This window comes from Phaseolus vulgaris, chromosome 4 (assembly GCF_051622355.1).
Source record: "Phaseolus vulgaris cultivar YP4 chromosome 4, ASM5162235v1, whole genome shotgun sequence".
Classification (NCBI taxonomy): domain Eukaryota; kingdom Viridiplantae; phylum Streptophyta; class Magnoliopsida; order Fabales; family Fabaceae; genus Phaseolus; species Phaseolus vulgaris.
The window spans coordinates 10,074,623-10,102,112 of NC_143501.1; the positions used below are offsets into that span (position 1 = coordinate 10,074,623).

Below are 27,490 nucleotides of genomic sequence, written 5' to 3' on the forward strand. Positions count from 1 at the left end.
TGTGTTACTCTAGTACGGTCACTGCACATAGAAAGAAACTTGATGATCGTTTTGTGCATGGTATCTTTCTCGGTTTGTCTTCCAACCCAAAGGGATATATTTTTCTAAATCTTAAAAATCATAGTATTGAGGTATCAAGGAATATTATCTTTTATGAAAACCATTTTCCATATCATTTGAACAAAGATTCCTATGTGAATTCCAACAACCTTTCTTTGCCTATTCCTCACAATTATGATTCAAGTTGTGATATTAGTTTTCAAAATGTTTGTTATCCTCATGAGACTATGGGTACTGCACAAATTGATGTGGACATGGATCCTAACCAAAATGGAGAGACCCTGGATGATACACAAATTGATGATTTGAAAATACCACTGAGGAGATCAAATAGACAAAGAAAGGCACCAGTATACCTTGCAGATTTTCAAACTGATTTGACCACCACAAACAGTGTAAGTACTAAATATCCCATTAATAATTTTGTTTCTTATAAATCTTTATCTCCTGCTTTTAAATGCACTATTCTTTCTATCTCTTCCCATTCGGAGCCTCACACTTACAGGGAAGCTTCAAAACATGTCTGCTAGAAACAAGCTATGCAAGAGGAGTTGACGACACTTGACGCCAATCACACTTGGCGGACTACCACACTTCCGCTTGGGAAGACGACTATTGGTTGTCGTTGGGTTTACAAGATAAAGCACAAATCAGAAGGGGTCTATTGACCGGTACAAGGCACGCTTAGTTGCCAAAGGGTACACACAATTAGAAGGCCTTGACTTCATAGATACTTTTGCCCCTATTGCAAAATTGACAACATTGTGTCTACTACTTGCTGTTGCTGCTTCCAATGATTGGATTCTCAAACAACTTGGTGTTAATAACGCATTTTTACATGGAGATCTCCTTGAGGAAGTGTATATGCAACCACCACCCGGTCTCACTCTCCCCTCATCAAACCACGTTTGCAAACTCCAAAGATCTCTCTATGGTCTTCGTCAAGCTAGCCGACAATGGTATGCCAAATTATCTAATTTCTTGCTTTCACATAATTACACATTATCATCTGCTGATCATTCATTATTTTTAAAACGCACTCATACTAAACTCTCTGCTCTTCTTGTATATGTGGATGATATTGTACTTGCTGGAAACGATGATGAGGAAATCACTCATATCACTAAGTTGTTGGATCAATAATTCATAATTAAAAATTTAGGGGACCTCACATATTTCTTGGGATTGGAAGTAGCTCGCAACAAATCTGGTTTACATATCAGTCAAAAAAAGTACACACTAGATCTTCTTCATGAAAGGAGAATGCTGGATTGTGCCCCCATGCCTACACCCATGTTTCATTCCTCCCGCCTTTCTTCCACGGACAACGTCCAACTAAATGAAGAAGAATCATCTACCTACCGCTGACTTATTTGACGGCTGATCTATCTCACCAACACACGGCCTGACATAGCCTTCAGTGTCAACAACTTAAGTCAGTTCGTCTCTTCTCCTACAAAGCACCATGAATAAGTTATTTTTCGCATCCTAAGGTACCTTAAGGGTAATCCTGGCTTGGGAATTTTTCTCCACAAGAACAGTAACAACCAACTTCGAGGCTATAGTGATTCTGATTGGGCCACATGTTCTGAAACCAGAAAATTTGTTACTAGCTTTGCCATTTTCTTGGGTGAGTCTCTTATATCATGGAAGTCCAAGAAACAACCTACTATCTCAAGAAGTTCTTCAGAAACCGAGTATAGAGCTCTTGCAGCAACCACTTGTGAAATTCAGTGGCTGACTTACATTCTTAAGGATCTTGGTATCCCTTACATTGAACCTACAATTATATTCTGTGACAATCAGTCAGTAATTCATATTGCCTCAAATCAGGTTTTTCATGAACGGACGAAGCACATAGAGATTGACTGTCATATTGTCCGAGAGAAAATTAATGTTGGTCTTCTCAAGCTGCTTCCAATCACTTCCTCCATGCAAACTACTGACATCCTCACTAAACCACTAGCTGTTTCCACCTTTACTGCTCTCAAGTCCAAACTGGGAATGCAAAATATCTATACCCAGCTTGAGGGGGGGTGTTAGTTAGCATATTTCATCATTCATGGAGTTCTTTCGCATAATCAACACAGAGGATTTATTTCTATTAGTAAGTGCCTACAAATTAGTAGGTGCCTACAACCCCTATAGGCTAATTCTTCCCATACCAGTTATGACATACATCCAACACTGAAAAAAAAATTGTCTGTTTTACCCTTACTTTTTTAATATTTATATTCACAACATAAGTAAGACAGTTCCGAATATATAAATCTGGAACTGAGATTTGTCTTCCGGATATGACAATCCGTAGAATAATAATGTCTTCCGAATGTTAAATTTGGAAGTTTTTTTTTTATTCTAAATGTAAAAGCCTGAAAAAGATGACAATGATAATTTGAAGTTTTAAAATAAATGATGGGTGTAAATCAAAATTGATGTGGTGCAAGAAGAACTAGCCTCACTTATATAATGGCCTAACTGCGGCTACCCAATCTACACTCTCTAATCATTTTTCTTTGAAATTATCCATCTTAACTTTCTAGTTGGAGAAAAATTGATAAGGTGAAAATATTCTTTTGGTACTACTTGCAGTTCTAATTCAATATTCTTCATTTAAATATTATTTTTTTCAAGTTTCCTTATACTATCAAGCTCTTTTCATTAGTTGGAAGAACTCTGTAATTTTCAAAGTTTCCACTAAACTCTTAATAGTTAGTCATCTTAATATTTAGTCATATCAATCGTAGTTGTTTTTACAATTTATGAGATCGAATATCCACTATCAAAGCACTTTGAGTCTTCCGTCTTTTTTTCTCCTTCAACCATCTTTTCTATATGTGAAGTATCTGCATTTACGGACACTCACATTCAAGTCAATTGAGATGTTTATATGATTAATCAGATCAAAAATAGAAAGTCTTCCTCTATTTATACTGTTTTATTTGATTTTATATTTTACAAATAATTCCTTAATATACTTTATAATTCTTAATTAGGATTAACTCAGCTAATCAAGAGACTTTGTGATGAATAAGTTGATCAAGAAGCCGAGTTTTCATATATATGTATGTGAGCAACTCGGTCTCACGGTTCCGGATAGAACAATAGCAATTAGATTTTTTTTTCTTTAACACTTTCAAAATGTATTAACTATATATATATATATATACATATATATATATATACATACATATATATATATATATAATTTTTAAAACTTAAGTTTATATGTTATTATATTAAATTTGTTAAATATTAAAAGAACCTCGGTTCAAGGGTATCAGATTTCCAACACCACAAAACCAAAAAAAAAATGCAGATTTCTGTTGATGTAGAGTGAAAGAATCCATTATTGTAAATAAATTGGGTGGTTTGAATAGAGTATCTCTCTTATTGCGTTTATTAAAATCTATGAATATATTCGAAATAAAAAAAGAAGAAGAAAGACTTTAAGTTTAGTTGAAAAGTAAATCAAATTAGAGTTATTGGGTTTACTTGAATGGGTAGTTTTCCTTTTAAAAAAGAGAGTTTGTGTAATATATTGAGAATGGAAGATGATTGAATTTAGTGGATAGACATGAACAGGTGACAGAGTGGAAAGCAAAATGATAAGGATTTCCATGGCATCCACCACGCCCTTCTTGTCAACTCATGCTTCTTCACAAACCTACCTTCATTCTTAGTTTTGCGTCACTTTCCCGCCAAACCCGCACCACACATACTATTATGTGTATATGCGGAGTGGTCTTAGATTTCTGCAAAATTTCGCACTGTTTCGGTTTTTTTTTTTATGTTGGTGTTTGAAATTTTTGAAATGTATGTGTTTGGTTATTTGGTGTTTTTTAGGTTTTTAGGTTTTTAGAGTGGACTGTGCATTTGCCTGTTTGGTTTGGAGAGTACTCTTAAACGTTGAATTATGTATTTATTGTATAAATGTTGATCTACCTCTGAAGTGGTTCACATTTATATATCTGTTATTGTTGATAAAAAAATGTATAAATACGAATAAATACACATATTTTTAAAATAGGAACTTTACTCATTTAAACGTACTTTTTTCCATTTTTTTTATCAAAATAGATAATTTTATAAGCTAATTATTAAAATAACACAAATTTTAAAAGATTATAGAAAGTTGTGACAAGTTCACACGACTTTACCGTAAAGAAGATATGTTAAGTTAGCACGAATTCAATATATTTCAATTGGAATTGTGATAAGATGACACGACTTTAATGTTATAGTGAAGTCGTATTAAGATAACATAATTACAGTGTATTTGATTCGAAATTGTGCTAAGGTGACATGATCACAGTGTAATTGTATCTCAACTAAAAATATCAATTGAAGTCGTGTTACCGACTTCAATAATAAATAAAATTTGATTACTCTAAAATTGTATCAAAATAATATGACTTACCAATTTTAATATTTTTTAAATTTTTATTATTTTAGTAATTAACCATAAAATTATCCTAGTTGAATAAAAAACTATTTTTACTTAATTTTCTTCTCATTAAATATTAAACAATAAAACAATATATGATAAGTTACATCATTAGATACGTCTTAGGTGTTTGCATAAATGTTTGTCAACAATTATAAGGGTGTTCATGACCAATTCAAAAATCTAAAATAAACTAACTTAATTAATTAAGCTAGTTTACTTTCTACGTCAAATAATTTAATATGAACCAAATTAATTAAATTAAATAGAGATTGAATTGGGTGTAAATTTGTAATGCTAATTACACATGAAATCAATCATTTAACTTTTTTAATGCTAATTACACATGAAATTTTATAAAATAATTATGTATTTTTTTATAATTTTTGTTATTATTTACGTGATGTAAGTCAATATAATACAAAAGTGTTGTTTTTTTTAATACGTAACTATGTATGAATTTTTTAATCAAATTATTTATTTTTATTCTTTATCTCAAAATATAATTTAGTTTATAATTAAATCCCGTAAAATATTTAATGGGTCATTTTAATAAAATTTCTCTTAATTTACCTCTAATTTAGTTTAGTTTGATTTAATGAAATATTAACCCAGAAGTAAATCAAACTAATTTTGCATTAACCAGTTGTGTGTTTGTGAGTCGTATACATCTTGTAATTGTAGAATTTGTTCATGGTTTTTTGAGCTTTAAGATTACAACAAATTAAACTAAAATTGGATTTTGATTTATAAGTTATTTTCATTCTTAATATTTAATACATGGTTTGATTTCAAAATTACTTTTAGGAAACCAAAAATCAAATTATTAATGTAGGATGAAGATGTACTAAGATGTCAAATGTGTACGTGGTCGAGATGTTCTTGAAATATTATTTGCACAGTCTAATTACTAGTAATATTAATTTATAAAGAAAGGGATTAGTCTAATTATTAGAAAATTTAATTTATAAAGAAAGGAGTCTACACAAAAGAAGTTTATCATCTATAATAAAACAAATAGAATTTATTGTCCGAGTAACTTTTCTCAAAAAAAAATTCAAAACAAAAAACAATTAAAACTTTACCAAAAGTAGAAAAGAATTGGGCGAATGACTTATTTTGTGTACGACATGTGACACACTGGAAGCACGTTTTCTCACATGGCTTCTTCACACATCACGTTGTCTTCTCACATGCATTCTTCACATACATGCTAATTGTTTTAGCAAAAATGTGCTACATAGTGTGTAAATTCTGAGCGGAATTCAAAGCCAAGTGTCTTTCACCAAAGAAATTTTAATCACTAGACAATTTTTTTTAATATAAATATTATTAATATTATTAATATCATTTATATTATTAGTATTATTTATATTGTTAATTATTCATAATATATACTGAATTAAATATATATGTAAAATATCTGTATGTAATATTCACTTTATATACGAATTTAGATCCGTATATAATAATCGGTATGTAAATGGACAATTTTTTTTTATAGTATTTGGTGTCATGAGATTTTTTTACGGTTTTTAATTGTATTTAAGTATGATTAACTTTTCTTATTTCAAATCTTAGTGACATCAAATTTTTATTAGGATTTTTAACTTCATTTCTATATGATTATCTTTTACCTTTGATTAAATTCTTTTATTTTCTCATGGTCTAGGTTGAGGACATGATGTTGATGCTACTTCTGAGAGAAATCCTAAAATTGTAATGTAACATTTCATAAATTTGTCAATTGTGCACATGTCGAATACTAAAAATTTGTTACAGATTTTCCCTAATACATGTTATAAACTTTTATTGGATACTTTTGTTAAAGCTTTTTCGTACATTGTTCCTTTCGGTTATGGTTATATTGGCGGGTACATTTGAATTTCAATTTGAAATTTGAAATGGTAAAGTCATTAGTGTCATAATTAAGTAATATTACATATAAAAAGATAGACACTTATGAATTTTAATTCATAAAATAGTTATAATTCAAACCCTAATTTAGGAATTTGAACATTTTTACATATTTTTTATTATAAGATGAGTGTGAACGATTTATTCCTAAATTTCTGTTAATTTCAGAATTCTAAGGAAAAATGAAGATAAAAGGGCTAAAGGAGGGTGGATAAGATGAAAAGACAAAGTTGGAACATCCAAAACTCGCTCAAACTCGCCTAAGTAAGATCACTCTAGAGGAACTTGCCCAATACTCGCCTAAGCGAGTTCACTCCAGTGAAGTTGACCTTTTTCTCGTCAAACTCGCTTAAGGGAGATGTCACTTAGCCCAAGCCCAATTAGGTTAAATAAAAGGCGTAAGAGATAACCCTAAACATCATTGGGAGAATATAGAGAGATAGAAAATTCTAGAGGAGGTAGTTGTCAAGGAGAAATATCTTGGATCTTCTTTACTTTCTTTCCATGTTTGTAATGACCAAATTGAGTGGTTAATTCTTCCCTTAGGGATTGAGGGTAATTTGGTCAAACTCTTATGTATTGAGGTGATATTTATTTATAATATTATGTTTTTGATTGATGATTGATATTGTCATTTTATTATTAAAGTTTGAATCTTTATTCATGATTTTGATCTTTGTAACATTTGTTCATAATGATAATGAGTTTTTATAAACATGCGAAGAATTGATATTTAGGAGACTATCTTAATAATTTTGTATGTGAGGAATTAATATGAATGATTTTTATATGAGTATCAATGTCAATCAAGATGAAATGTTATATGTTTTTATTCATTGAAAATACAAATAAGTGAGAAGGATGAACCTCAATCCCAATTTTCCTAATTGACTAATCCAAATCATTTACTTTGCTTGTATTTAATTTCTTACAAATTCATTATACAGAATCTTTCAACAAACTTTTACATATTGTCTTATATTTAGTGAATGTTATACTTGAGATTTTAGAATTGTTCCTTGTGAGTTTGATATCTGTCCTTAGAGACAAATTATTACTTCTTACTCGATACACGTACTGCAAAATAGTCACCATAAAGACATATATTTATTAATTTTTTATTTATTTATTTTTTCTTTAACAAGTAATAATTTTTTTATTGTTGTTTAACCACTTTCTTTCGCAACTACTGATTTGAGTGTACTTTAATGACTTGAACACAATTTTGTCATTGGGAGAACTACAAAACGTTATGACTAATATCGAATTTGTGAAAGTCAAGGTTTTTCAGGGTAGGTAATTTTAAAAAAGAATTATGTTTTCTTTGTTAGTTATACATAAATTTTCCATCATTTCAATTCAATTATATGTTATTTTAAGTTTAGATTAGGTATGTCTCCAAATTGTTTGGACTATACCAAAATTGTTTATAACATGGACTCCAAAGAGAAAGCAAAACTTAAGAAAATGTGAGTTCAAAAAATTATTTATTTACAAAATTTATTATGATAATTATTATAGTATAAATGGGTGACGTAATATAACCAGATGTTTAAACTATGTAGGATGATTCAATCTACTAACCATCCTTCATAGGGATTGAGTCAGTTGTCTGAAGGTGGTAAATATAACCTCGAAGATGAGTTCCTGCACTTGAGTCCTTAAAATACTATTCAAGGACTAAAAGATTGCAAGGAGGTACGACTATATTGTTGTGTCATTCAAATCGAAAAGGATTATGTACGTTTTAAGGTGATAACTATTTTTATTTTGTCAGAGGAAACACTTTTGTGGTTATGGATACTATGCAACATATTGTAGATCATGATGATTGGTGGTAGACAACTTTTATGCAATAAAGTAGTGTATCCAGATTCTAAGATGTTCTTTTGTCAAAAGTGTAACAAACATGTAATCAAAGTTCAATTAAAGTATTCTTCATATCTATTTTTTACTTTTATTTTTTATTGATATTTTAGTTTGTAATGAGTTTTTAATTGTTAATTGTCTATTTCAGGTATAAGATCAAGGTGCATGTTATTGATGATACAAATTCAACTACTTTTGTTCTTTTTGCAGGAATGCTACAACCCTGATAAAAAAGCTTGTGCGTAAATATTTGAATCTCATGGTAAAGTTAAGTTTTAAACATTTTTTGTCTATTGATGTAGTTATATAATGTTTATCTATTGAATTACTTAATCACTTTATGGATTTATTTGTATGAATTCAGAACATTGCATCTGGTGTTATATCCAAAGAGTTTGTTGTATTGATGATAAAGTTATTTTGTTTAAAGTTCACTACACAAAGGAACAATCTTTCAAATTTGATCATTCATTTTGACTAAAGAAAGTTTGTACTGATAATTCTATCATACAAAACTTCTATGATAGTGGTGTGGAAATTGTGGTACGAACGTTATTATTGTTAGCTTATTTTAGTATGTATTTGGATATTGATATTGGTATTTTATCTTTTGAAGGATATATATTCACATCATATTTCAGATGTTCAATTTTGTCATAGATTATGCTTTCATTTGTATAACTGATTTTTTCTAACTTTTTGTAACTACGTTGAGGTAATAAGTTCATTTGGTCAAAACTCAAATTCTGACACTTACAAAAATAAACATTTATATATTTTTATTATTATTTTTGTGTGATTGTTTTTGTTGCTTTCGTTATGTTTTGCCATCGTTGGCAAACTTACATGTACCTTATTGTTTTAAGTTCCATACTTTAGTTTGACAATTTTTTGTTGTTGTCTTTTCTAAAATGTGTTGGTATAATAATGTTATATGCATAACACACAAAAATTTATAGCAACACAAAGACACCTCAACACAAATTATTTTTGTTCATATGCACCAAATGAGCAAGTTATCGACTTCCTACTAGCACACTATGAATCAATCTGAAAACCACGTACTGACTTATAATCAATAAAAGAGAGTTTCATAGGTGGAGGTTTGCATTCTGAAGCTAAGAATTTGCAGGTGAAGTTAGGGGTTCAAGTCTTACATTATATAAGGCGAAAATTGATTTCCTAGAATTGATTCATGATATGCTTGGACCTTGATTTATGTTGTTTTTATTATGTTTCGCACTTTTAATAATAACTTGCATAATTCATTTTTTACTTTTATTTTTTAAGACATCACATGCTCTCTTATTTAAAATGTGTTAAATTATAAACTCATGTGTTTAACACAAAAATAATGGTAGTTAGAACAAAACCTCATTCATATTTCATGTTTTATTGTTCATCTTTTTTCTATTATGTATCATCATTTTGCTTTGTAGGTTTGAGTTTATTATGTATGTTATTGTAATAACTTGCATAATTCTTTTGTTCAGTTTTATTCTTTAAGTCATGATGTGCTGCCTTATTTATAATGTGTTGAATTATAAACTCACGTGTTCAACACAAAAATAATGGCAACTACACCTTAAACACAAAAATATTTCATGTTTTATTCTTCCTGTTTCTTTTTTTATGTTTCACACTTTGATTTGTAGTTGTGTGTTTATTTGTTGTCACTATTAGATGTATGTTATTATAATGTTTTGTAGGTGTGTGTTTATTGATTGTCACAGTTAGATATATGTTATTGTAATAACTTGCATAATTTTCTTTTTGACTTTTATTTTTTAAGTTATCATGAGTTGCCTTATTTTAATTGTGTTGAATTATAAATTATAAATATAAATTTGTGTGCTCAACATAAAAATAGTGGCAACTACAAAAAAAAAATCATATTTCAAAGCACATTCATTTTTCATGTTTATTGTTCCTGTTTGTCTTGTTGTGTTTTGGCACTTTGCTTTGTAGTTATGTGTTTATTCATTGTCAGTGTTAGATGTATATTATTGTAATAACTTGCATAATTCACTTTTATTTGTAAAGTCATCTTGTGATGCCTTATTTAAAATGTGTTGAGTTACAGGCTTGTGTTTTATCCGGAGATACATTATTTTCATTGTAGTTTATGCTTACGCTATGCAGAACATTTAAAATGACATAACCCATTTTTCAGTTTTTTCCAATACATATAAAAAGAGTGTCTTAGCTTTCAGAGTCGTGGAAAAATAATCTTTTAGAGTGATAAATAATTTATGCATGATTTAATAATATATCAATTCAATATTAATGTTAGTACATTAGTATATTAAATATGTTATTAAAAGAAAATATAATTATATTAGATGCATATATATATATATATATATATATATATATATATATATATATAACATCTTGAAAGTTGTTTCATGCAAACAAATTTTATGGAAAATGTGGTATGTTAATGTTACTGAGTCAACCAACTAAATCATATCTTTGCTTTTCGTTGAAGAGGAAAAAAGCAACTTGTGAAGGCTTGTTTAACTTTATTGTGTTTAGGAGGATTTGTTAAAGAAGTCACACACATTTAATACTAAAGAGAAGAACATTTAATGCATCTCAAAGCTTCAAGCACGGTCAGACACAAGAAGAAGTAGAAGTAGAAGAAGACCCTCACAACAAATCCTATTCAAAGGATTTACAACGATTCTTTTCTTCACAACTCTATATATAGAATATCTTTGTGAAGAATGAAGGTTGAAAAAAGTCTTTCAACAAAAATGAGAACAAACTCTTGAATTTCTTGATTAATCCTTAGTCTTGTAGTTGTGAGGAAGAACATTGTTTGTATTCCTAACTATCTAGAAGAGTGAATAATCTTTGCATTTTTTGTAGGAGTAACCTCTCTTTCTAGTAACAACACTATAATTTTTTAGATCACTTTTAGTGTAAACCTTTGTGTTTTAACCAATAGTATTCATGTTCTAAACAATACTTGCTGGTTTAGTTATGAGAGTTTGTGTTCTAAAGAATATTCAATTTTAGTCATGAGTGACTATGTTCCAAAAAATATTTAGTTTTAGTCATGAGTGACTATGTTCCAATATTTAGTTTTATCCAAAAGTGACCATGTTCTAAATAATACTTAGTGGTTTAGTTAGGAGTGGTTGGATTCCAAATAATACCCGTCTTAGCTAGGAATGATTATGCTCCAAAAATATTGAGGGTTGTTATCCCAAAATGGTTTAATGTCCAAAAAATACTTAGGTTGTTTTAGCCAAGAGTGATTGAGGTCCAAACAATACTTACTTGTATCTTCGTAGTATTAGTTTGCTTAATAAAACTTGTATTAACTAAAAAGAGATAATTTGGATTATTAGGTATAAAAATATTGTGTAAATCTCTTTAATTCCTTATTTTTTAGATTAGATATTATTAATATACTTCTAACCTAAAAAAAATAGTTTTAAACGATTTTTAAAAATGTGTCTATCAAACTTGATGTTGTGTTTGGCATTAAACACGTTTAAGAAAAAAAACTACTTAATAATACATTTGTAAAGTATAAAGTTCACACTGATGTATCCATTAAACAAAACTTTACAAAAAATCTTCAAAATTCTTAAAACACAGTTTAACCTTATTATATTTTAACCTAATATTTAAATTTTTACCACAAAATCATTATATTTAAGTAGAACTTATTCTTTATTCTTAATTTTAACTCCAATTGAACTTTGCATTAATTGGCAACATATAATATTTATAATAAAATAATATTAATTATGTAACTATTTTGTATTATCCAAATACAACTTAATTTCTTATTTTAAAAAAAAAATTGCAGTAAAATTTATTTATATAATGTAACATTTCAAAATGACAATTTTAAAAAAGGTAAAAAATAATAAAAGAAACTCTCATGCTTCCTTTGATAAAGAGAAAACGAAAAGAAATGAAAAAAAGTGCTTATTTAGTTGAAAATAATAAGTAAAAATTGATTTTGTTTATTATTTTTAAAAGTATTTTTAATCATGCATACGCAACTTTATATAATAGAAAATTTTCCTACCATATTTAATATTTCTATTTTATTTTTAATTATATTTAAAAGTATAAAAAAAAGAAAACATATCCTAAGGGTGTGTTGTTAGAGATCACATCGACTAAAAATTAAAGTCTTTCATTGTATATAAGTGGGTGCAAACCTCACTCCATTGAATCATGGAGTTGAGTTAGACTTAAAGTTCACTTTATAACATGCGTCTTTTCTACTAGTTAAAATAATTATAATAAAAATATTTTTACAATAAATTGTAAACGTGCTAAATTATTATATATATATAACATTAAAAAATAATTATATTTTTAAGAAGGTAGTCCTTTATTTCTTGACCCACCAGGAAGATCTTTTAAATGCATGAAAAAAATAACTGCTTTTTCCCGTGAATAGCTTCTGACACCATATTTCTTAAAATTCCAAAAATAACAAATAGTACACACAAAATTGTAACTAGGACCACTCCTTGCAGGCGCCGCCACAAAAAGACAGTATTCAAACAGAAACAAAAGTGCGACACGTGCACTCTCGCCGCCACGCCAACGCAACTCCTCATTCGGTAATCTAATCCTAAAATTACCACGTAAGATAATCCTCTGTTTTTATTTTGTCTTTTTTCTTTCTAGAACCCAACAAATTCAGATCAATAATCACAAGTATATGTTTTGTTCTTTTTGAAAATACCCAATCAATCAATTTTTTATATGTTTATCGGGTTGTTTTTAATTAAAATTAATCTTTTTATTGAGAAGTTAAATTTTATATGATTTTTTTTTTTTTATATTTTGAGTAACAGTTAGTCATTTTAATTTAAGTAATACTACAAATTAACAACTTTTACATAAAATGAATAATTTTATTAAACAATTTGAATAAAACATGTTAACTCTATATGTCAATTCAAGATTAAAATAATTCTTTAACAAAAAATTTCGAGAGAAATAATGAGAGTAGATGGTTTAAGAATTTTGTTTTTAAATTATAGTTTTCGAATGGTCATACATTTGAAAAATGGAGACAATTTATAATAGTTTACTACAATTGAAGTATATTTAAATCTTCTTCAAGACTTAAATTGTTTCACTATATTTTAAAACATTATATAAATATTTTTAGTATCATTTTGTTTCATGATAAATATATAAAATTATTCTTAACTATTGTTTTTATCTCTTAAAGATTATAAATATACTTGGACCTTCAATCATTTTTAGTTTTCACAAATATTTTATCACTATCATTGCTTTTTAAAACAAAAAACAAAAAAACATGATATAAGAATAACTCTCTATAAGATGATATAAAACTAAAAACATAAAACTTTACTAAAGTTAAAGATTTAAAGAAAAATATCATTCTCTATTTCATGTTTATTAGACAATTTAAAATAATTTACCCAAAGAGAAGCTTAATAAGAATTAAAGACCTAGTGTAATTCACATAAGAGTGAGTTATGTATGCATTGTTTAATTTCTATTTATAAATGTTCTAAATAAAAATGATTGAAGGTTGTATAAAAATATTTTGTTCACTTTTTGAACTTTAAAACAATTTTGTAATTTTTTAGTTGACACCATTCTTCTAGGACTCAACTTCCCAGTACAAATTATTTTTAGTATTAAACATTTCTTTATTGCACTAATAACACCAAATCTACGATAAATTTTCAAAATGGTTTAATGTAATGTGTTTAAATTTTCATCAGTATTCAAAAAGTAGGTATTTAGAGCTTATTAGATAAATTAACAAATTCAAAAATAAATTAGTGTCGTTTTTTAGATGATTTGTCCTAATTATTGTCTAATTAATTACTCATGTCCTTCTTAATTCAAATATGATTTTAAAGTAATTATAAAGTTAAGAGTTTATCGTAAAAAAATAATTTCTGCTGACAACGTTAGACTTTGGAGTTTAATAGATATATATTGTAATATAAATTTTTTATATTGGTAATTATTAAGAAATATTTTTGATATAGTTTTTAAAATTCTGATAAAAACAATAAAAAAAAGTTATTAGATTTTTTTATAGGAGATTATAGACATTCCAGAAACAATGTTACTTGAATTCGGATAAAACTAATATTTGTAAGAAATCAAATTCTTTAAATATTTAACATAATTATTTAATCAAAACTGAATCTGATGATGAATCGAAAGAACACGTACTGATGAGTCATCACTTATTTATAATTGGATGGATAATTTATCTAAGTATTTTTTTATAATACATAAATAGTTGAAATCTTCATCAGCTTCATCTTAGTGTTTGGTTTCACTCAAGCGATTCTTTCAAAGTTCCTTCCTTCAGAAAACGCAAATCCCGAAAAAAACATTGCTTGATCTCTTCATAGTGAACGTGAGCACTCTAAAGTACAAAACTTTAATCACCCTTTTCTTATTTCTGTGTCACCCTTTTACAAGGTAATCCATCTGTTACTTTATTTTCTTTCACGATTCCATCTTAGTTCATTTGCATTAGCGGTGGCATTTTTTTTTTTATTTCTCCGCACCATTTCAACATATTTTGTACATTTACATATAATTGTTCAAAAATTCTATGTTTTGATTTAATGGGTGTTTGAATTTTCTATCAGATAGCATGCATGCATCAACTTTTGGTGTTAAAGGAGTCACTTTGGGGGTTCCAAAACGAAGGGGGTTGGTGGATTTTGTGGAGTTCAGAAATGGGAGTGTTTTGAGACATAGTAGAGTGTCCATGGCAAAGAGTAACACCGATCTCTGCGGGTTAAGGCTTGGTTCTGCCACTATGGAAACTAAGCTAATTGGTACTAGCGTTGGTTTTGGTGGCATTTTTGGGTCATCCGTTAAGCCCAGATCAGTGAGGGTTATGACTTCGGGTTTGTATGCAGTTGCTGATGGTTTTGATTTTGTTTGGTTTATTAGCTATTGTGAATTATTTTCGGATTGCATTTGTCTTGCCTGTGATGTGTATATAATGTACTTGATTCATGTAGATGGACCGAGTGTTGTTTTGCTTAATGATGCCATTTTAGCTTTCTGTTGAATTGCATTGATGTTTTATTTCTAGCAAGGCTATACTTGTCTATGTGTGTTAACTATCGTTTTTGTTGTTGCTATTGTTTGTTGACTGAGGTAGTTAAGTCTGTTGCTCGATTTCCCCAACATGAAATCTGCATGATGAATGATGTGAATCTTGTGGTTTGTAATCCAGTTCATACATGAATGTTTAATTTGAACATGAGGGAATTCAAATTTTATGGATAATACTCCTTTGTAGAATATCTTAAAAGTTTATACTGTGGAATTCATCTTTTAGAATTGCGTTTTTTTTTTCTTGTTGGCTCTTAGTTTCATATGTGATGATTCTGAAAACACAGAATTTTTAGTGCTAAAGTTTCAAAATCTATGAACAACTTTTGCTACTTTTGTCAGCTTACAGTGTAAATCTCACTTGTATTTGTGATTTGAATCACTCAATATGGTACTATTCAGCTGGCCAGTGATACATATCATGTGATGCATAGCAGTTGATTTTGGATTGTGCAATATGTGAATGGATCAGTGGGATTCTGTATCATTAATACAAATTACATCTTTTTATTACCTCTTTTCTTTTTTACTTTTCTTTAGCCATTTCTCATAAGGAAACGATGGAGCACAACTCAATGCACTTGATTATTTTTCTGCTTTGACTTTGTTCAATGCATTATATTTGGTTTTTCCATTGCTTCATTTTTAGTTTTATGAAATAGAAGCTTCACACACTCACTTGTGACTTCTGATTTTGTTGTGAGATTTTTATGGTTAATATGTTATTATCAATTTCTAGTTTAAACCTAATACATTGAGAACTAAAAAAGATATGCCATTCATACATATATTTCAGTTTTTTTTTGCATTGCCTCTTAGAATTCTATATAATTTTATGATTCACAATGCAAAAGTTAGCTTGACAATTCAGATTTGAATTGCAATTTGATAACTTTCTAGCTGTTACATATATTTATATGTTCTTACAGATACTCATAGCAAGTAAATTGAGTTGCAGATGGAAACACCGAGGATGTTGTCCCAGCTACCATTCAAAGCAGATCTTCTGGAACTGTTCTACCCTATGTTGGTGTTGCTTGCCTTGGAGCCATTTTATTTGGCTACCATCTTGGGTATGTATAAAATCTTCCTATTTGCATGTGGGTCAATAGACTATAATGCATCAAGTCATTTCTTTGTGCTGCTATCTATGTTATAATATTTTCATGTATAACTGTGACTAATTTTCATTCAATAATATCTCTGTGTTGGATAACTCTGACAATGTGATGTTTGATGTAGGGTGGTAAATGGTGCTCTTGAATACCTCGCAAAGGATCTAGGAATAACTGAAAATACTGTTCTACAAGGTTCATGTTTTATATATGTGTGTGTATAGATCTATCTATCTACCTATGTAAATTACTTTGAAGTTTTTTATTGATTTAATAAGTAACAAAAATTTATATATGAAAATGCAATTTGTTTTGGCACTCATAAAGGGAAGATTTTCAGTATCGATGACTGTAGTGTACATGCTAATGGTACTGTCAACATAAGTAGAAAATTAACCTAGCTTTGTTGGAAAAAACGCAAGTCCCACATTGACTTGAGATAATGCAAAAATATAGCATATAAGTGGGGTCAATCATCACCCTACAAGATAATTTTGTACAGTTGAGTTAGGCCTAGACCACTTTGTAATAAGCTGTATGAAACAGGTTTGAATGAATATTTTATGAAAGTTCCAGCTTACAAGTCCCACTCTGTTACTGTTAACTTTTTAGAAGTTCTAACTTGACTTGCATATGCTCCATCAATAATTTTCTCTTGATTATCATGAGTGAAAATCCCTGAACAGGCTGGATTGTCAGCACACTTCTTGCTGGTGCCACTGCTGGTTCATTTACTGGTGGATCATTGGCTGACAAATTTGGAAGAACTAGGACTTTTCAATTAGCTGCAATCCCTCTAGCAATTGGAGCATTTCTTAGGTCTGTCAGTTAGTATTTAGGACAGGGTTTTGTCTTTCTATACTTTTGAAATCTGACATTATAAGCTATGATAAATTTACAGTGCTACAGCCCAGAGTGTTCAGCCAATGATCATTGGTCGGTTACTTGCTGGTGTAGGAATTGGTGTTACATCTGCTATAGTACCACTATACATATCTGAGGTGCTTTATTAATTATTCTTATCTTTGTGATCATGTCTACATAAGATAATAAGATATCGATCTACATGTCCTTCTTATGGGCAGATTTCACCAACCGAAGTCCGTGGTGCACTAGGTTCTGTTAATCAACTTTTTATATGTATTGGGATTCTTCTGGCACTGGTAGCTGGGCTGCCTCTGGCTGGAAACCCTTCATGGTATTTACTTGTTTCACCTTACTGCTTTTTTTCCTCTTTTAAGTGGGGATAGGGTGTGTAAGTTTTCACCTAACCTCTTTTTTGAGCTGTTTATTTCTTCTGGTGATTAATATCATATAGAGATGGTAAAATGCTACAAGAAAGTAGAGATATTTTTTTGTGGGAAATAAATGAAGTGATAGAAGGAAACATGATCATAGAAGAGAGAAATTTGTCAAGATTTTAAGGACATTCCTCTGTCCGTATCTATATCCCAAGTATTTTCTCAATAAGAATTGATGTCAGGGATTTTATTGGAGCTAAACATTAGTTATTTTCTAGTAGTTTGATTTCCTTAGTTTATAATATTAGACTTAGAAAAGATGCAGATCACAAGTCTCTGTTCTTCTCTGGAGAAATAAACAGCTCAAAAAGAGGTTAGGTGAAAACTTACACACCCCATCCCCACTTAAATAGTGATGATACAATCTGAGTTTTAGCCCTAAAACTTGCTATTATAAATGCTATCTTGCAGATCTGCTAACTACTTATGGAGACAATTACATAATTATAGCAGTACAAGATTTGTAACCAACAAATTTGCACCAATAATAACAAATATTCTGCAGTGTACACCAATTGATATAAAATATTCTGCAATATTTTTCAATCTACACCAAAGTAAATGTTATGCTAATCAATTCCCCTGACAGAAATATGAAGTCCTAATGTTAGTGGCAATTTGCAAACACGTGCTTTGCGATAAAAGTGCAGTTACTGATTCATACTTTAGATATTGAAATTTGGACACTACAATGAAGGATAGCGAAGTATTCATCAATCAAGCAATATGAAAATTTGGTGCACACAAAAATCTAGTTAATCCAATATAGGGCTTAAATATCAATATTTGAAATTAGACCTGGTATTTTCACATTACAGAAGTAATAGCTTTGACCCAATATGTATGGATTCACCGGAAAGTTTTACACCTCTGCACATATTTCTTTTAAAAAATTATTTCTTTTAAATAATTGATTGTGTTAGTTTTGAAGTTAAATTCATATTTCCATGGTGTCTTCATGGTTTACTATATAGTTTCATCTTATGGGATCCAGATAAATTTGCTGGTTAGTTTTCTATTTCCTCTAGCTCATTTGATTTTTTAATTATATTTTATCAGGTGGAGGACAATGTTTGGCATTGCAGTAGTTCCATCTGTTCTGTTAGCACTAGGAATGGCTATTTCTCCAGAAAGTCCACGCTGGCTTTTTCAGGTTTTCCTGCAATTCTGTAGTATCCTTTAAATTCATAATGACAGTTAAACTACAGTAAACAATACTTTTAGACACATCAATACTTTTTTATTAAGTCTTACAATTCACAAAGATAGTTTCTTAATTTGGTTCACAAGATACCAATTCAAGAAGCTCAAAACCATTATGTGAATATATCTCCACTATTATCCCGCAACCTGGTCTCTTTTTTTTTCCATACAATAATACCTCCCATTTCTAGACATAAGTTGAAAGTAATGTACGTAAACCAAATATTCAACCCTTTTTGGATCTAATTTGTTTCTCTTCAAAGAACAAATGAAGGACTATTCATTCCAATTCCTCTTATAGCATGAGGAAGACTATTGCTGCTCAAGCTACTATAAGACATGCTTACTATTTGGAAGTATTGATGACTACTCTAGTTGCTTAAGTGCATCAAACAAGATTTTACAATTAATATAGTGTTAAGGATTAACCTAGATCGAGTTCACAAGGTGTATTGGTGTTTAGTCTTATTTTCAATTTTAATTTTAGAATTATGTTTGGGGATTTTTTGTTGTTTCCATTATTCTAAAATCTAGGAAAACCAATGGTTAATTCTCTATTTTTCTTCTTAGTTCATCGTCTAATGATGAATTTTAGGACTATTTGGAACCACAAAACAGTACTTATATGAATTCCTAAACATTCATATTTCAAATTGCTAATACGAATTGATTCACTCTATTCAATTCAAATTAGACTTATGAATTCAATTGAAAAAAGAAGTAGTCATATAATTGAAAGAGTTTCACCGAACAAAATCAATTACACTTCAAGAACATTGAAATCTAAACATTTAGAACTATAGAAAACCAAATCTCAGCCAATGAACCAAGAATCAGATCAGAAAATTAACCTAGAAATCTAGAAAGCCATAAAGAGAACAGTTAACTGCAGAAAATTAACTTGCATGATTAGAAAGTAAAGAGAATAAAGAGAATGAATTGGTTTGGTTCCCATGTTGTTTTTCTTTTTGTTTCTTTTTTAATAATACTTTATCCATCTTAACAGCAAGTGATTGTTGAGCTGCCAACCTACTTGGGATCTCATACTTCATAGTGATGCTTTCAGGTGGGTAGCCTTTAGAGAGAAAAAAATTGATTAAAAATTGCAAAACATGAACTGAATTAAATTATTAAATCTGAAAGTGCTCCAAATGTAGAAGAAAGCTTGTAAAGAACAATGGAAACTAGAGAGAAACTTCGAATTCTAAAAGGAAAAATTTGGAAAGTGTTTAAAGAGAATGAAAACTAGATGAACTATCTAAAACAAGTCTCCCTCTAAAGTGACTTTACAAACACCTATATATAGTGTTCAATACTGCAAAAAGTCACACAAGGCCTATGTAGAAAGCCGGCTCAATTTTGAGTTGATTCTTGACTTGCTGACCTTTTCCAGATCTGCACAAATTCACTCAGTGAAATGTAATTTGTTGAGTGGATTATTCGTTAGATCTATCATTGCGCTCTGAAGTGATTTTGCTGGGCGAAGCTATATTGCTGAGTGAGTGGCAGTTAAAACAGTTATTTGCAACTTTGTTGATCTGCGCTGGGGGGGGTTCTTGTTTTGAAAGTTCTTTGCCTAGGTTTATGTATTCATACACCTATTCAAAGAAGATTAATCAATATCAATGCAAATATACATAATTAAGGTCTTTTCTTACTAATCTTTCTTTTATGACTCATTTACAAAACAAAACAAAGCTAAAAATGAATATTTATGCACTAAAAGGGGTAAACAGTCCAATTAACTATGCTAAAAGTGTGCATAAAACACATTCATCAAGTATCCAAGCCAATTCTTAGAAAAAATAAAAATAAAACATTGGATACATTTCCAATACGTATTTGGAAGCATTCTAAAAGTATCTTTGAAAAAAGTCATTTTTGAAGTATTCAGGCTCCAAAGCTAAACACCCTCTTGGTTGGGGCTGCAATGTAGGTAATCTCCAACGAGAACACAATTACACAAGCTAGGATTGATTGCAATTAAGGCAAATTTATTTTCCAACATAATCCGACAAGTCATATATATTATATATAAATGATGTGTCTTATATGTATGTTAAGATATACTTAGAGGCTTAAAAACACTATCAGTTTCCTTAATGCTCAAACTGAATTGAAACTTAAGTGTTGTGATACTAATATTTTGGTATAAAAGTCAACATAGTACATACATATTGTGCATAGATAACTAATGTGTATTTGTCAAGAGTTTAATGCCGTAATTTTATTGTAGGTTTTCTGAGAATATTCCATGTATTATTTTACAGCAAGGAAAACTCGCTGAAGCTGAAAAGGCTATTAAAACACTTTATGGAAAAGAAAGAGTTGCCACAGTTATGCTTGACTTATCAACAGCAAGTCAAGGTTCATCTGAGCCTGAAGCAGGGTGGTTTGATCTGTTTAGTAGCCGATATTGGAAAGGTATCCTAAAATTCAGTTCTGATTCTGACTGATTATAGTTTTGATAACACTTGACAAAAAATGATAATACTAACCTAAATATCTTGAAGGCCATTTCATAGAAAAATCTTTTCTTTAAGCTTGTTGGTGTAAAGGAAGTTCAATGTAAAAACCACATTGATTGTAATAGTTATCCAGCTTGATGCTTCATGCAAATCCGTTATCTTGTTTCAATGTAAACCACATTGATCAGACCTGATAATCCTTAGACTTCCCGTTGATGTTTGATTTTCTTGAGGCCCTTCTTACATTTGTATGAAGAGTTATTATTTAATCTAATATATTTGTGTGAAGAATTATTATTAAATGATAATACTATTTGTAAAAGATTTGATTTGATCTTTAGTGATTAGGGAAATATTTACAACTGATAATTAGGAATATTCTTCATTATTAGGTTTACCTATATTATACTTGGAATGATTATAAATAAAGTATTTACATGTGTGATTAAACACACAATTCATAATAAGAGTGACACTCCTTGTGGTATCATAGAGCTAGGTTTCTCATATAAAAAATTGATTCTCATTTTGTGAGAGAGAAGGTGCTCTATGGACAAATTATCACTAACTTTGTCAACTCATGTAACCAACTTGCAAACATGCTCTCCAAAGCCCTGAAGAGCTCTTGAATTTATCACATTTGTAAACAGCTTGACTCATGACATTAAGTATAGCTGATAATTAGGAATGTTCAGTATTATTAGTCTTTTATTAGGTTTCCCTATATTATACTTTGAATGATTATAAATAAAGGATTCACAAATATGATTAAACACACAATTCAGAACAACAGAGAAACTTTTATTATCATGGTTTATGTTTTAATTTCACTGACCAACTAACTTTTTAGTCTACTTTATGCATTCTTATATGAAATAGTATAGCACTTCCTTAAAATGTGCCTTGTTGCAGTTGTCAGTGTAGGGGCAGCACTTTTTTTGTTCCAGCAACTGGCTGGAATAAATGCTGTAGTGTATTATTCAACTTCTGTTTTCCGTAGTGCTGGAATTGCGTCTGATGTTGCAGCAAGTGCCTTGGTTGGTGCATCAAATGTTTTTGGTTAGTATTATTTAATCATAAAATGTTTATTCCACATATAATAAAAAAAGGTTATTGTACATGTTGTGCACGCAAATTACTGTTTCTGATTTATGTTTTGTTTGTTGCAGGAACTGCTATCGCTTCCTCCTTAATGGACAAACAAGGAAGGAAAAGTCTCCTTATCATAAGCTTTAGTGGGATGGTAATAATTACTTTCCTCACACATCTGTTTGAGGCAAAGCTCAAAAATGTTAGATATACATGATAGATTCGTGATATCCCTGAAACATCACAAGTAAAATTGTCAAAAGTTAAGCTTTGAGGGCCTAATGCCTTACCTGGCTAAACTTGTTCAGAGCAAAGGAAGTAATCTTCCATTAGTGCAGTGGCATAATGCATGGTCGGCTTTTGTGTTCAAATATATCTTTTCACCTCAAATATAATTTTGGGCACATGAGCATGTTGATAAGTTAGAAACTATATCCTGTTAGCCTTCAACACTATCGAAAAATAGAAAAAGAGTAAAATGATTTATTGATTAGATCTGAAAATGTACAAAAGGCAGTGAGTATATGTGTATAAGAGCAGAGTATAGTCCCTAACTGACAGGTGTTCAGTTGTAAACAACTACAACTGACAGCTGTTCAGTTGTAACCTACTAACAAACCACTAACTTGCAGCTGTTCAGTTGTAACTAACTAACAAACTACTAACTGGCAGCTGTTAGATGTATCAAACAAATAGAAACTTAACGAGATATTACAAGGTCAGAGAAAAGTATATCTCTAACATCCCTTGCAAGCTCAAAGTGGGTGAGACAGTGGCAACTCCACCAACTTGAGCTGGGACCTAAGAAAAAGAATGTTGTTGGTGAGGTATAGCTGAAGAGAGATGTTGAATGCCTAGATAGATCACAGCCAAGAGGTTGAATGCCTATCAGTAGCATCACAAAAGGCACTGATAGGGTGGAGGCTGGTGAGGTATAGCTGAAGAGAGATGTAAGCCACATTGTAAAGTACCTTTGAGAAATCTTAGGTTTCATTTGACCGAAATCCAATGAGATTCCAAGGTGCAGACATAAATTGGCATACTTTGTTGACAGAAAAATGAATCTCTGGCCTGGTAATGGTGAGAGACGTATTGGAGTGTACGTGTACCAACAACTGACCTATAGAACGATGGATGAGGACAAAAATTTGAACCTTGGTTAGAGAGTTTAGAACCAGAAAACATAGGAGAGGAGACCGGTCTGGCCTCAACCATATTTATTTTAGATAGTAGGTCCTTTGTATATTTGGTATGCATTAGAACAAGTGGCACCAGACTGTTGGCATACTTTAATACCAATAAAATAAGAGGCACCTAATTATTTGGGAGAAAAGACAAAGTGTAGTTTGTGAATGAGATGCTAAACCATGGAGGTGGATCTTTTAGTTATTATGATGTCATCCACATAAACTAATAAATAAACTGTGCAGTTTTTCTGATGATAGACGAATAGAGAAGGATCACACTTGCTATCTTTTTAATCAAGCTGCTGTAAGGTGATGTTGAGTCTCTCAAACCAGGCTTGTAGAGTTTGTTTCGGACCTTAAATGGCTTTTTGAAGCCTGCAAAGCCAAGAAGTATGTTTGGCTTCAAATCTTGGAGGTTGAGACATGTAAACTTCGTCATCAAGAAGCCCATTGCTAAAATCTAGCTGAAACAAAGACCACTTATAAGTAAAAGCAAGGGTTAATATCATCATCCAGATGGAGACAGGTTTGTTGACTGGAGAAAGGGTCTCATTGAAGTCAAAGCCATGTTGATTTTCTTATGAACAGTATCATCAGGGTTTTCGCTAACATGAAACAACCATTTACAAACAATTGCATGTCTGTAAGGAGAAAAGATGAACTACTGACCAGATTCCCTTGTAATGAAGAGCAAGAAACTCTTTTTGCATAGCTAGCAGCAAACCACTTTGGATCTTACAAAGCAGTTTCTTTGACACTTTGGTTCTGCAAGAGCAAGGAGAAGTGTTGGGTTAATTAACAAAGTGTCAAGGAGAATTTTGAGAAGTTGATGTAAGGAGTTACACTTTATTCTTTCCACTTCTCTCACTTCCCCTTTCTCATGATGCTTATACTTTCTATTCTTGAAGGAAGGAAAGGCAGTTTTCAAGCATTGTGATGTTTGATTTCATTTTATGCTTACATGTTAGAAGCATAATTAGGTTGGTAGGTTTGGGTCTATTCTTTGTTGCTTAAATGAACACATATATAACTCAATTCTTTTATAGTTCAAACTATTTGTTGGAGATCCCATATCAACTAGAGATAAGGACATTTCTTAAGCCGATTTTATAAGGTTGAGTTAAGCTTAAAGTCCACTTCTTAATATTATTTTAGAGAGTCACTCACTCCGGGATAAGATGATGTTTTTTGAATTTATGTTTCTGTTTGGTGTAATCAAACTAAATCTTCATCCTAATGGGTTAGTTTAATTTCTGCTGTTTTATAATTTATTTGACTTATTGAGAGCTGTGTAAATAAATTATCCTGCATTTTTCATTCATATAATTGACAGACTTTTAATCTCTGCCCCAGGCTGCTTCTATGTTGCTTCTTTCTCTGTCTTTTACTTGGAAGGTTCTTGTACCATACTCTGGCCCCCTTGCTGTCCTTGGGACTGTTCTGTAAGTCATTTAATTCTTTAAACGATAGTGATTCCATTCACTGAAAGACTTGAACTTCAATGAACTTTTAGGTTCTTTTATTAATTAAGCTTTTCATTTCTGATGACTATGATTTATGAATCTTAACCAGCTATGTCCTATCCTTCTCTCTTGGTGCTGGACCTGTACCTGCCCTTCTTCTACCGGAAATCTTTGCTTCTAGAATTAGAGCAAAAGCAGTTTCTTTGTCATTAGGCACACATTGGGTGAGTAACTTCATTGTGGAATCTAATATTTTACCTGTGGTTTATACCTTTATCTTGCCATAAATTTTTGAAATTATACTAAACTAACAAACTAAATTTTGGTAGTGTCTAAATGTAGCTGCCTGTGATCTTACCAAACATAAAAACAAACAAAGAAACACTGTTTTGCCTTCCAAATTGATTTTCAGAATGCTATGGTTGAAGAATCATTCCCCTAGAAAATAGCTTCATTATGAATTTCCTCATCCAATATTTTGCCCCAGAAGTTCCTTGGATCTTTCTCATCCAATATTTAGTTATGATGTATACTGGCATTATACTTAGGGTTTGTTTGGAGAGATCTGTGGAATTACTTATAGGAGAGAAAAATAAGAAGAAAAAAATAAAACAAGTTTCTTCATAAACTAAAATTAACTGATCCCCTAAAGTTAAAAAATAAAAATTTAGAAAAACTATAAGAGAATTTATAAAGAAATTCATTTCATTTTTCCTTGTTACTTTTATTCTAGAAGTGCTTATGAAGAAGCTAGGCTAAACATATATTCATTGCAATACTGGTTTTATTAGTTGCGTAGATAGTAATTTGACAATGAAACTATGAATGTGTTTGGTCTTAACAGATCTCCAACTTTGTCATTGGCCTCTACTTCTTGAGTGTTGTAAACAAGTTTGGTATCAGCACCGTTTACTTGGGTTTCTCGGCTGTTTGTGTTCTTGCTGTTTTATACATAGCTGGAAATGTTGTGGAAACAAAGGGTCGATCATTGGAGGAAATAGAAAGAGCTCTGAGTTCTTCAGCATGAAAATCTCCCAAAAAATGCATGTGTTCATAGTTCCTTCTCACAGAATGCTTTATGCTCTTGCCACCACTTACACTGATTGACTGGTTTACTTTAACCAAATTTTGCTCATGTGCAATATTGGAACAAAATTGTGAGCTTTGGTTAATCATCTGTATTCAGTACTATCTTTTGGAACTTACAGTTTTTGTCACCATGTATGGTAGATAACTGCAAGAACATGTCAAATTGAATAAAGTAGACATCCTCTCTTCAAAACTGAGAGTGATAATTTTCTGGATCTACTGATATAGCAAGCAAGTAATATTGCCATTAATTGGTATACTTCGAAGGAAATTTCCAATGAAACTTTTTTTCATGTTTTCCTTATTTATGAAAACAATATTTCAATGAGTTTCAACAAACATACTTAAAATAGAAATTGTTTTTATGGAAGTAAAATTTCAATTTTAAAGAACTCGTGTTTGAAGAATTTATTTAAAAATATTATTTTCATTATAAGGAATTCGTGAAATTTATCAGAGATGTTCTAAGATTTTTTTGGAATAATGAAGGAAATTACTTACACTCACATTCTTTACTTGCTTTTTGGACTTTATTCAATACTCCTCTTTTTCTTTTAGGATCTAAAAAAAATTCCTTTGCTTTACTAACATTACACCAATTTCTTTGACAGGTTACATTTATACTCTTTTTGTTTAGAATATATCACAACCTTTATTTTTTATTGTATATATTATTTTTCAAATAAGGATTGATGTGCTAAAGTATCATGTTATGGGGCAGGTAGAAGGGAAAGGTAAAATAATAAAAGACAAGAAAAAAAAAATCAAAATTTACTCTCGTTATTCTTGTTAGAAGGATAAGGTTTTATAAAAAAAGCTTGAATTATGCTTTTGTGAGTCAATCCTCAGGGATATTAGTTTCTTGTTCTATTTTATTTTTTTTAAGTTTCACAACTAAGAATTATGTAATTTGGAATGTACTTTTTCAAAAAAAAAAAAAAAAAAAATTCTACTAATTTGAAAAAAGGGATTTAAATCATAAATTGTCTTTTAAATTATGTAATTCAGAATATATTTTAAAAAAACCATTTCAAATTATACAATTTAAAATATAAATTTACATTATGAATTAATTAATTTAAAATTATGAATTAGTTAATTTAAAAGATTTTACTAGATTTAGAAACAATTTTTAAATTATCTAATCCGGAAGGAAGGTAGACAAGGTA

At 30.1% G+C, this 27,490-nt stretch overlaps 1 protein-coding gene across 2 annotated transcripts; it reads left to right on the top strand.

The window, feature by feature from the left end:
* Window positions 1-14,401: 14,401 nt before the first annotated feature.
* On the top strand, window positions 14,402-26,540 carry LOC137837179 (plastidic glucose transporter 4). 2 transcript variants are annotated; one of them, XM_068646070.2, is made up of 14 exons: window positions 14,402-14,755; window positions 14,929-15,192; window positions 16,365-16,479; window positions 16,649-16,716; window positions 17,208-17,340; window positions 17,423-17,522; window positions 17,607-17,719; window positions 18,882-18,975; window positions 21,296-21,449; window positions 22,406-22,552; window positions 22,663-22,736; window positions 25,123-25,211; window positions 25,342-25,456; window positions 26,077-26,540. In XM_068646070.2, the coding sequence occupies exons 2-14, from the start codon at window positions 14,934-14,936 to the stop codon at window positions 26,257-26,259; spliced, it is 1,644 nt and encodes a 547-aa protein (XP_068502171.1). In that variant the 5' UTR covers window positions 14,402-14,755; window positions 14,929-14,933; the 3' UTR covers window positions 26,260-26,540. The 2 variants fall into 2 exon arrangements, 1 of the variants encoding a protein (XP_068502171.1); XR_016520501.1 differs by having other exon boundaries at window positions 14,470-14,755; window positions 21,262-21,449.
* The last annotated feature ends 950 nt before the right edge of the window (window positions 26,541-27,490 follow it).